This window comes from Medicago truncatula, chromosome 8, assembly GCF_003473485.1.
Source record: "Medicago truncatula cultivar Jemalong A17 chromosome 8, MtrunA17r5.0-ANR, whole genome shotgun sequence".
NCBI classification, from domain to species: Eukaryota; Viridiplantae; Streptophyta; class Magnoliopsida; order Fabales; family Fabaceae; genus Medicago; species Medicago truncatula.
Genome location: NC_053049.1, coordinates 43896949 through 43908546, shown reverse-complemented (window position 1 = coordinate 43908546; position 11598 = coordinate 43896949). Strand labels below are relative to the sequence as shown.

General features: G+C 35.2%; 2 protein-coding genes across 3 annotated transcripts; one reads left to right on the top strand and one right to left on the bottom strand.

Annotated features, from left to right (window-relative positions):
• Positions 1–3112, bottom strand: LOC11439016 (MACPF domain-containing protein At4g24290). The gene is made up of 6 exons (XM_003630345.4): positions 2699–3112; positions 2223–2461; positions 1797–2001; positions 1476–1659; positions 1067–1233; positions 1–944 (listed from the first exon to the last, which is right to left on the bottom strand). Exons 1-6 carry the CDS (start codon positions 2960–2962, stop codon positions 276–278), a joined length of 1728 nt encoding a protein of 575 aa, XP_003630393.1. The 5' UTR covers positions 2963–3112; the 3' UTR covers positions 1–275.
• Positions 3113–5809: 2697 nt separating this feature from the next.
• LOC11438589 (MACPF domain-containing protein At4g24290) lies at positions 5810–11598 on the top strand. 2 transcript variants are annotated; one of them, XM_003630343.3, is made up of 7 exons: positions 5810–6223; positions 7025–7263; positions 7761–7962; positions 8655–8717; positions 9041–9233; positions 9922–10091; positions 10628–11598. In XM_003630343.3, the coding sequence occupies exons 1-7, from the start codon at positions 5975–5977 to the stop codon at positions 11309–11311; spliced, it is 1800 nt and encodes a 599-aa protein (XP_003630391.1). In that variant the 5' UTR covers positions 5810–5974; the 3' UTR covers positions 11312–11598. The 2 variants fall into 2 exon arrangements, with proteins under 2 accessions (XP_003630391.1, XP_013446917.1); XM_013591463.3 differs by lacking the exon at positions 5810–6223 and adding an exon at positions 6396–6756.

Sequence of the window (11598 nt, the reverse complement as noted above, 5' to 3'; positions counted from 1 at the left end):
TACTAAACAAATGCAACTTTATTTAGGTAAGTTTTACATGAAACTTGTTTTTAGAGTAAAAACATCCACACATAATCACTTCAATTCTAACATAATCTTTAACCAAATCAATACTGTATATAAATCTTGTTTATTCAAAATTATGTTTCACATACACTAAACTAATGCAACTTTTGGCACATAGCATCACAACAAAGTTCAACCGAGGTATCCTCTGCATAAAATGAGACATCCAACAAAGTTGAAAGTGAGTTCAACTGAGCATTAAACCACTGCTATGAAGCTTTCGTTTCACACTGCATAACAAAGTTCAATAGTGAATACTTAACAAGGAGATATATTTTCCCATTCTGTGCAGAAAGCCTTGCACCAGACACAACCCAGTATCCTGGAGTGTCTTCGGGCCCTCTCATCATTTCCGTTATGTCCACATACTTTTGAAGCTTAGGTGTACGCACTGGTGCAGGTAGTGCAGCAGAATATGTAGTAGAACCAATGGTCACATCACCCGGTTTTGGATGACCCCTCTTTCCCTCTTTTGGAATAAAAGCTAAGACGCCCGTGGACTTGCTGCTGAAACCGCCAAGATTGGAGGATTGATCCCACTCAGGTGGTTTCTGAAGGGTGGCACCGATAACTTTGGAGAAGCGCAGCCGTAAAAGGAGACACTTCTTTTCAACTTGCAACTGGGCTCCTGTGACAATGGAAAGACTGTCATCCGATTCAACCGGTGCGGTACAAACATATGAAAAGCAGCTCCATTTCACTTTCTTATGGAAATTGCAGCTATAGGAGTCACAAGACAAATAGGCATTTGCGTTGTCTGCGAGTGGTAAGGACTTTGGTAAAGAAGTCAGATGCTGAAGGTGAATGGCCAACCGGTTGCTTCTTCTCCCTTCCAATTGTAATCTCAGGCCAATTACTGGTCTATTACCAACATCTACCTTCCATCAGAAGATGAAAAAAAGAGCCAATATTCAGAGATTCGTAGTTTACTGGCACATTGATAGAATGGGAAACACCAACTCGCAAAATGCACATTAAAAATGCAAGAGGGAAGACTTACTGGAATTGTATTTATGTAAAGCTTAGGACCCAAGATACTAAACCTTAGCCAGGTATTCATTTGATGCTTCCAGTAAGAACCAAGACGTATCTCACTAAGTATAGGGGCCCATTGTCTTGGTAGCTGAAACTCGAAAAATTGATGGAGGTCCTCAATTGGAGGTTTGTCTGTTTCAGTTATCACAGGTTATTGCAGATTCAGCAAAATCAGTTTCATAATGAGCGTATTATATATTTATATTCGATTCTGAGATGTTTACTGGAATAATAGTTAATGGTATACCATTTTTCTAGACATAATCTGCTACATTTTTTATATCACTTTCTTAAAATTAGGTATGATCAAAAGAACACATATTTACATTTCTGTCGCATACTTGTGCAACAAAGAAACTCAAATAATTACTTACAGCGAAGGTAGAGATTTATAGCATGGCTCATAAATCCATTTCCACGGATATTCAACAAAAGTGATGTCAGAGGAAGAAGATGCATCGATATGACATCGGGTTGTTGGTCAATAGTATCCAACCATTCACTATGATACATTGTTTTACTGCTTCCACCCTTTCTTTTATGTACCATAAAAAGATTCTGCAACCCCAATGAAATATTTTTTTTAATGGATGATGCATCTGTTTATTCAAAATTGAATAATTTCATTGCAAAATAAGATGGTCAAAGGTAGTATGGTCCTAAAGGAATGCCATAATAAAAATGTGGTGTGTTACCTCTTTTTTGTTACTTAAGTCTTCAGAAGCTGAGCGCTGATTATCGGCAGAATCCATGAACTTCATGCTAGCTGTTTCCTTCAAAAGTTTTTGGATACTAGTTGGATCACTGATATCTGATGTATCTTCTTGTCTAACATAAAACACATCCTTCCCTCCCATGCTCACCCCGACTATCACATGAGTTCCAAAACGTTCTATGAACCTTGTATGAATCGGTACAAATTATTTTATGATTAGTCAATAATTTAACTAATGCCATCCATCACAGTTCAATTTGCATCATAGAGAAGAACTTACAAAAATTTAGTTATAGAGCAATGCATGTCCAAATCTTTGGAATATTAAGATAGAAATTTGGGGTGTGATTAAGTTAAGAGTCCACACTTAATTACACTATGCAGTTCAAGGGTTCTAAGTTCTAACCTTGCCAAGGCCTCAGGGTCCCATGATGATGGCACAGCTTCTTTGACATGATCATGGAGTTCACCATGATAGTTTTCTAATTCTACAGCATAGCGTTTGATGAACCAACCATCATAAGCGAGAGACTTAATAGAAGCCAAGTCTTTGATACATCGACCAGATAACCCAAATGAAGCACAAAAATGACCAGATGCAGTGTCTCCTACAAGACGCATTTCATGGTTGAAGTGCTGCAACATCTAAAACAACACATAAACTTGGTCTTAAAAAGTTTTAATCCAAGTGCTTAACATATTCAAAACATAATCGGAGATAATATTTTGATATGCAAATTCTAAAACAAAAATCGACAACAATTTAGATGGTTAACGCCAATCAAGTATGTGATTAGTTACGTTCAATGGATGGTTAATGAATATAGAAAAGTGTTTAACATAGTATATACACCTTATGTCAAAAGAAACATATATATATACCTGGTGCAAGGTGAGAACATCTGAATGGATTCTAATAGATTCTCCTCTGACACATTTGACAGAGTTTGAAACATTTGGAATTGTAACACCACCAGGAAGCTCCAAATGACGGCAGTGTTGTTGATTATTGATGAAGATCAAAGGTGAACCAATACTCTTACAATTGTCAAAGTTGATATCCAGTGTTATGTCAAAACCCAATCCAATTGAGTTTATTGCTTTCTGAGCTGCTTCAAAACGTGAAACTCTTTGTGATGGATCCATAAATTATTACACAGTTTGAAGGTGATCAAGAAAACTTGAAGAGAGAATCATTGCATAGCATAGCATAGGATGGAGGAACAATTCAATGACTAGGTGTTGACTTGTATCTTGACTTGAGTTTGGTTGGATGGTTTATTCATTTTTTTTGTTCATTTGGCATTTATTTTTAAATAAAAATGTTGAACCCCATTTAATCCATCAATATAAGTTCACACATAGTTTCCCGAATATCAATATTCTAATTTAAGATAAATATTACCGTAAACAAAAATTGGACGATCAAATGTGTATTCAAGCATTAATTTTTTGGTGGTGTCCAGAATTCGAACCTCAAACCTTACATATTTTATGTATCGTTCTTACCAACTGAGGTATGCTAACTTTATATCCAAAAATTAACTTATTTAACGTCCAACTAATTTTTAACAGCCAGAGGGAACCATTAAAAATGTATTTGTATGAATTTGCAATTGTGGCATGTGACATAGAGCCATTAACAGCCGCCCTCCCCTCTCAAACTTTGACTTTCTCTAGAGACACAGGAGTACTGTAGCGTTACCTACCATCCCCACGGATAGATCCTTCCTACTATATAGTATTTTCACATGTTGAATATCAAAATATATTTAAAATTCCATTCAAAGCATATATCGGTTACTATAATAATTATAGGACTATGATTGAAAAAATTAGAAGAATTTAAAAAAATATACATTTTTTTAACGACTAGGAATTTATATTTAAAGTGAATAAATCGGTGTATGGAGTTCAAACTCTGATATTTACATCAATTAAAAGAATATGTTGAATGAAGTGTAAATTAGTGATGACAATTGGACCAAAGAATAATGGATACCTGCAAAAAAATATCAATGATGGACAAGATAAATACCCATATTGTTGGATTTGGACTTGAGTAGTTACCTGCCATTTTTAGAGGATTGCTTTTTAGGCCCCCTCAATATCTCTTTAGGCCCCCTAAAAATACAAAAATAACCTTTATACGACTTCCGGTAGATAAATACCGATAGTTCATTTTAATTTTTCTCATTTTGCACCTCCGGTATGTACATACCGAAGGCACATTTTCAACTACATGTATGAAATTATCAGATTGTTTACCGGGGTCCAAATCTTCTATAAGTTTGCATATAGTGGAAAACGTGACAAGATCCTTAACTCCGTTCAATATGGATGGTCATTGGTCAATCTTTTATTGATACTAGGAATGAGAGCCATGAAACTGATGCTTCAGTAGTTGCAGATTCTTTCACTTCCGAGTCTCTTATCTTGACAGAAACCATCGACGTATATCCGGCAAACGCACCTTATAAGAGGAAAGTAAACCCTGCAAATGCTGAGGAATTCAACCATTCTAGCACCTCCATGAAAAATTTAGTTATCATGATCTTTCTCATAGGTCATAATTTTTATTCTTTACATGTTTGCTAGTTTTACCAAATATTGCATTGCTCTATATAGGAAGAAAACAAGTACTGATGATGCCAATGGACCTAAGACACAAAAGAGGTTGCAATTGCAAAAGGTCTAAGTGTACAAAAAATACTGTGAATGTTTTCAATTTGGTAATTCCAGCAGTTTGAAAATGTGCCTTCGGTATGTACATACCGGAGGTGCAGAATGAGAAAAGTTAAAATGAACTACCGGTATTTATCTACCGGAAGTCTTATAAAGGTTATTTTTGAATTTTTAGGGGGCCTAAAGAGATATTGAGGGGGCCTAAAAAGCAATCCTCCCATTTTTAATGTAAGCTAATAGGGCCGTTGAAGACAAGGAGGCGGCCCATGAGTCGTAATTAAAGGATAAATACTTAACTCCCAACATTACAAATGTGTCTCCACAAGCATTTCCCTTGCAAAAGATATGATGAAGTGTAACACATTTCAACATTTTTTATGTAATCTCTAATAATCACCGACATATTAGCATAAAGATGAAAATAGTGAGTGTTTTTAATTACTAATTGCATCACTTAAAGAGGATCAAAGTAACATATGATCTTTCAAAAATCAGTTTGCCAACACAAAATGAGACCAATAAGGAGGACATGAATCTCAACATTAGATCGTTTTATCACCACCACCACCATATACACTATAGAAACCAAATTTAAAAGCCCCGTCATAATACCGCATTAGACCACCGAAGTCTACTATCTCTGGATTAGTCAAAGCACATCCATCTAAATTCAACCTTAAACCATCTTAATCACCTTTTAGTAACAAATTTCTAAGTTAGACGAGTAAGAAAAATAGAGGAGAAGAACATCTAAATCTGAACAAATATAAATAATGTAATCATCTATTAAACTTAATTAACAATATATGTGAACTACACTATTCAAATGAATATAACCCAGTTGGATTGGTCTAATGGTATTGACTTTGACTTTGTTAGGGGAAATAAATGAATACTTTTGTAATAAAATAAAAGAGCAATGTTATATATCAAGAAATATTTTATCAAAAAAATTTCAAGAATGACATGGCAGAATAATCACCCTTAGATTTTATCAAAAAATAGTCTTGAAATTAATGTTAGCCAATAAAATCTCAGCCAGCCGGAAATCATGGGATGGTGGGTGTTATGTATTTTTTTTTTATGAAAGATTAATAAACGAAACTGAAATCTAAAGGTGATTATTGTGTCATGTCATTCTTGGATCTTTCTTATAAAATCATTCTTGATATCCGTTTTCCAAAATAAAAAGTAGAAAAATGGTTTGAAAAAAAAAAAAAAGTAGGAAAACGTGACTGGTTTGACCGGTCAGTATTAGAATTACAAAAAACAAACATTACAGCATGTTTTAATAAGAAATACATACAATAATAGACCACTGGTGCTCTCTGCAGCATTTCTTTGACTATTGACAAACCAAAACAACCAAACATCCTAGACGCTTTCTTCTCTTTTCACTTTGGTTTTTGCTTTCATAAATAAACTACTTCTTACTTAGTTGATGAACGATTTTTGAAGAAGAAGAAGAAGAAGATGTCAAGTAAGAAGAAGGTGTTGTCTGTTGAAGATGTGATTAAATCCGTTGGATTAGGTTACGATCTCACCAACGATCTAAGACTCAAATTCTGCAAATATGATTCCAAATTGATTGCTATTGACCACGACAACCTTCGTACTGTTGAGCTTCCTGGCCGTGTTTCGATTCCCAATGTTCCCAAATCTATCAATTGTGATAAAGGCGACCGTATGAGATTGTGTTCTGATGTTCTTTCTTTTCAGCAGGTCCTTGCTTTTCTTTCTTTTTTTCTTTTTTTTTATCTTTCTTAACTATAAATAATAAAGTTTCTTCTTTTTTTTTGGTTTTAGCTCAAGTTTATTATGTGGGTCTTGGTAACTAAATTGTTGTGTTTTTCTCTGTTGGATTCTAGAAATTTTTAATTTAACTTACCAATTTTAGAGTTAATACCAATTTAGTTTCCCATGTAAAAAAAAAAAAAAATTTATAGTTTCCAAAATAAGAGAGGTTTAGGCAATTTGGTCGTTAATGATTTCTGTAATTAAAAAGGTTTATGATAGTACTAGTTATTCAACACAATTTCATAACTAAATTGACCAACCCAAATGGACTAAATGATCTAATATGATATAAGATTTTTAAACCCTAAGGTTTGGCCTTGTGGCGTAGGCTTGCGGCCTAGAAGTGTGCTCCTCTCTAGGTCTCGGGTCCGAATCCTGCATGTGCCAACAATTCCCATGTTGGGCCAGTCCTTACAAGGCTTTGCTCTGGCTTCAATTGTGCTTCCTGCAAATGGACGGTGAGATTGATCCTCAAATTAGTCGATACTTGGGCTGGATTCCAAAAAAAAATTATATAAGATTCTTAATTGCATGATTATTTCAGGGTTTCGTTAATTTCATGACCAAATTGTTTTACAGTTTTAAGAACTAAAATAATTATTCTGGTGAAATGGAATTCTTTGGCATGTGTATTGTTGATATTATTGTTTTAGTATTGAAGAGTAGTAGTAATTGTTTGTATGACTAACTAGGCGTATATGTCTCTTGTTTTGTTTTACCTTATAGATGTCGGAGCAGTTCAACCAGGAGGTGTCACTGTCTGGTAAGATTCCGACGGGACATTTCAATTCTGCGTTTCAGTTTTCAGGAGTTTGGCAAAGAGATGCTGCAAATACCAAGAGCCTTGCTTTTGACGGTGTCTCAATCACACTCTACAACATAGCACTTGATAAAACGCACGTAGTTCTCAGTGATCATGTCAAACGAGCTGTTCCTTCGTCTTGGGATCCCGCTGCACTGGCAAGGTACTTTGCAAACTCAGCAAAATAGTTCTCCTCCCCTCCCCTCTTGCTTTATGCTTAGCTATTTTTAATCGCTGCTCACTAGGACTGCAGTCAGAGGCTCACGCTTCATTTCCTTATGTGTTATGAACTTATGAGATGGTATTTCTGTCAAGAGAATATTTAGGACATGCAAAACTAGAGGTTTCGCGCATAATGTACTCTAAAGCTAATGTGTTCAATAAGTGTTCTGAAAACTTTGTCAAAAAAAAAAAAAAAAGTGTTCTGAAAACTAATAACAGTGAGAAAAGAGTTCGACAAGTTTATGTTATTACACCCTTCCGACGTCAATCAGTGTTCTGCTACCATTTGCAGACCCTTTATGAAAGGTCTCACTCCCGCTCTCAACCAGGAAGAGCCTTGAATTTTTTTGTTGTTTACATCACAGTAGATTCCACACCATTTCTCGTATAAATGAAACAAGTATTGATACACATCTAACTTCTAGACGATCTTTTCAGGTTCATTGAGAAATATGGAACCCATGCTGTAGTTGGGGTGAAAATAGGGGGAACCGATATAATTTATGCAAAGCAGCAATATTCATCTCCTCTCCAACCTTCTGATGTACAGAAAAAATTGAAGGACATGGCAGACGAACTATTCAGGGGCCAGGCTGGACAAAATAACGCTAACGATGGGACATTTAATTCGAAAGAAAAGGTTTAAAGCTTTTCCGGTTCTTTTTTCTTTTATTCTCTTTGATTTAAGGAGTTGAGTTTGTATACTCTCTCCTATAAAAGGAGCACTCTTTCATTAAAATAAACATACTTTGAGTGCATCTAATATTTTCTACAGCCTTAGCCAACAATCTTTCATGAAAAGAAAGTTTTTGTTGTAACTTTTCTGAATACTGGCAGATGAACTATGGAATCAATCAAAACAAGAATGTGTTTGTTGATTTTAGGGTGTGTCGAATATAAGATAACAAGATAATCCCTGGTCTTCAATAAAAAGATCTCTGAAATGTAGATATCAATATTTATTTGGGGATATTTCTCTTTAGCATTCTATATCATGTTAGAAGTTAAAGGAATCTTGTATTTTAATCCCTTACATTGTAGATGGTAGGACAGGAAGGAATTTATGGAGTTTCGTTTCACGTTCTTCATTTAATTTTTTAAAATTGGGAGCAACAATGTAAGTGTCAAATTTTTCTATGAAATCTGAATACTTATGTGAAAAATATTAGAGTGAATCCAAAGGACCTTAATGTGGGATATATGGGTCAATCCCCGTATATTTCTGGTAAAGCTATTCTACGTATTACATTTATTTTATTTTTTTTCTAAACAAAAATTACATTACCCTATGCTAATAGCCAGCATAACTTATTTCCTCTCTTTTCCCCTCAGTTTATGAGGGACAATGGACTAGGATTCCTGGACATTCAAGCTCAATCCTACCGTGAAACAGAGGTAAATATTTGTTTCCAAAATTGAACTTTATGACAACTACATGATCCTTCTTGTCACCTATGCTGGTTTTCACATTGCCTATTTCCTTTTTATCAGTTTTTTCTAGAATTTAAATTGCTGTGCAACAGGAAGACAGCTGAATGTTACTAGAGTTGTTTGTTGTGCTTTGTTTTTGTAAAGTTACTGGGTTTTCTGTTGCCATAAAGACTTTTCTGCTTAATCAATTGTTATTAAAGCTCCATTAATCTCTAATTATTTTACTTACTAAAGAAAAACACAACAAATGTTCTTGCTATTTACCCCCTTCTCGTTAAACATTCTAGGTGCAGGATATAAAGTTTATGTGCAAGAGGAAAGGTGGAAATGGGAAACAAAATCTCAGCCACAATGAGTGGTGCCAAACTGTTTTGTCTCAACCTGATGTAATATCAATGTCATTCATACCAATTACATCTCTACTTGGTGGAATAAATGGGAGTGGATATTTAACTCATGCCATAAATCTCTATTTACGATGTAAGCAACTAAGCACAACTCCTTTGGTCATTTACTTATTTAACATTTCGTTTCAAAGCCTATGGAATCACTAATACCGCAGATGTATAGATTTTTTGAAGTTAACTGCTAGATACACTGTTCTCTTGGTTTGTTAGAGAAACTTGTGGTTTCTTGGTGTAGTAACATTGTATAAAATGCAACCGACATCAATTCGACTGTTATGCTATGGAACATCATTGTTACCAACATTCCACTGAAAAATTATGTCCGTGTTGTTAAAGGGTCCCACACAATTACTACTAATAATAGTAAACATACATTCTTTACAACACGTGCAATTCCTGTTATTCTATAATTTTTAAGTTAAAATGATAGTGCATCAATAAGTTTAAACTTCACCCCTCCACTCCTTTGGGTAGTTTGACAGTGGTGAGAAAATGGAAACGAGGTTTATGCTGATTATGTTCGTAATATATTCGCCATTATTCTTTTATGGAAGATTTCTTATATTGTCTCATCTATTTTATGAAAATTTGTTTAACATCGTTATGAGAAACAAATACTGTTGTGGATGTAGTTTTCTAGGTTATTGAAAGCAGTCTTTAAAATAAATGCTATAATTGTAATTCTTCTCAGTGCTTGCACGAGTTTAAAAAGAAATGTCATGTAAAATAAAAACATTATTCACTGTACCTTCTAACTGCAGATAAACCAGCAATTGAAGAGCTGCATCAATTTTTGGAGTTTCAGCTTCCAAGGCAATGGGCCCCTGTATTTGGTGAGCTTGCCCTTGGTCCTGATAGGAAGAAGTCGCAGAGTTCTTCATCTTTACAGTTCAGTTTCATGGGTCCTAAGCTCTATGTAAACACATCACCGGTAATGCTGCTCTCTCTATATGGAATTTTTTTTTATCCAATTGCTTGTTTTTATCTTTGGCTCTGTCATAAACCAACTAATTCAAAAGCTTAAACGGTTGTGATAAGACAGTCAGTCACATCAATAAGTTTTATTCCTAGCATGCTCCGTCACACAAGAGCCCTGTGATTGTCTCATTAATCATTTTCACGTCTTTCTGTACTAAGATAGGCAAATTTCAGAACAAAGCTTCTATTTTCATATAAAACAGTCAATTTTAGTGACTGTATTTTATGTTTTCGTTTCACCTTGCATCACATATACATCTTTACCCAATAACCCCGAGTTTTGATGACCAATAAAATTGTCAGGAGTTGTTTATTGTTTATGACATAAATTTTGTTTGTCAATACACAGTAGTTGTTGTATTGATGAAGGCAATTAGGATTCTTATTTTCTTTATTTAGTCATTCAAAATAGTGCATTATTAGATCTTGTGTATGTTGCAAACTTACAAATGAGGAGAATTATATGGACTGATCTCAAACTTCTTATAGGTCGTTGTAGGAATGAAGCCTGTAACAGGCCTTCGGTTGTATTTGGAAGGAAAGAAAAGTAATTGTTTGGCGATCCATTTACAGCACCTCTCCTCCCTCCCTAAGACATTCCAACTGAAGGACGAGACTAATCGAAATGTATCAGATGCCTCTTCAGAACGTAAATATTATGAAAAGGTCCAGTGGAAGAGTTTCTCTCATATTTGCACGGCTCCTGTTGAATCCTACGATGACAATGCTGTTGTGACTGGTGCTCACTTTGAAGTGGGAGAAACTGGTCTGAAGAAAGTTCTCTTCTTAAGACTTCATTTCTGTAAAGTTGCCGATGCAACCCGTGTGAGAGCGCCTGAATGGGATGGTTCTCCTGGCTTGACCCAAAAATCTGGAATGATCTCAACTTTTATCAGCACTCGGTTTTCAGGTCCACAAAAGCTTCCGCCACCACAACCATCGGACGTAAATGTGAACTCTGCTTTATACCCTGGAGGACCTCCTGTGCCTGCGCAGGCACCTAAACTTCTGAAGTTTGTTGACACAACAGAAATGACTAGAGGACCACAAGATTTGCCTGGCTACTGGGTTGTGTCAGGGGCAAGACTTTATGTGGAGAAGGGTAAAATATCACTTAAAGTAAAATATTCTCTTTTAACCGTGATTTTACAGGATGAAGAGACGGAAAGTTAATTGAAAATATAAAATGTGGCGAAGGTGGAAGAATGAAGATGAATATCTTCGGATCAAGTAGTTCAACGGGACGTGCATGTGTACATAATAGTGTCTGATTCTTTTCTGTTGTACATTTGCTCTATTCATTATAGGTTACTATTTGATGTTGTCATTATTATTTGTGTATACCTACACAACATATCTTTTGGGAGAATTCATTGATGTAGTTTTGAGAAAAGCTTGTGTGATCAATCATGATGCCCCTTGGTCTTTGTGTCTGTATGTTTATGAATGCATTTTTTTTT

Excerpts from the sequence above, each read along its gene's own strand:
- LOC11439016 (XM_003630345.4), bottom strand. The coding sequence starts at position 2,962 with ATGGATCCATCACAAAGAGTTTCACGTTTTGAAGCAGCTCAGAAAGCA. Across the intron at positions 2,462-2,698 it reads ATGTTCTCACCTTGCACCAG|ATGTTGCAGCACTTCAACCA; the intron begins GTATATATATAT and ends GTGTTGTTTTAG. Across the intron at positions 1,234-1,475 it reads TATAAATCTCTACCTTCGCT|ACAAACCTCCAATTGAGGAC; the intron begins GTAAGTAATTAT and ends TAACTGAAACAG.
- LOC11438589 (XM_003630343.3), top strand. The coding sequence starts at position 5,975 with ATGTCAAGTAAGAAGAAGGTGTTGTCTGTTGAAGATGTGATTAAATCC. Across the intron at positions 7,963-8,654 it reads CATTTAATTCGAAAGAAAAG|TTTATGAGGGACAATGGACT; the intron begins GTTTAAAGCTTT and ends TTTTCCCCTCAG. Across the intron at positions 9,234-9,921 it reads CATAAATCTCTATTTACGAT|ATAAACCAGCAATTGAAGAG; the intron begins GTAAGCAACTAA and ends TTCTAACTGCAG.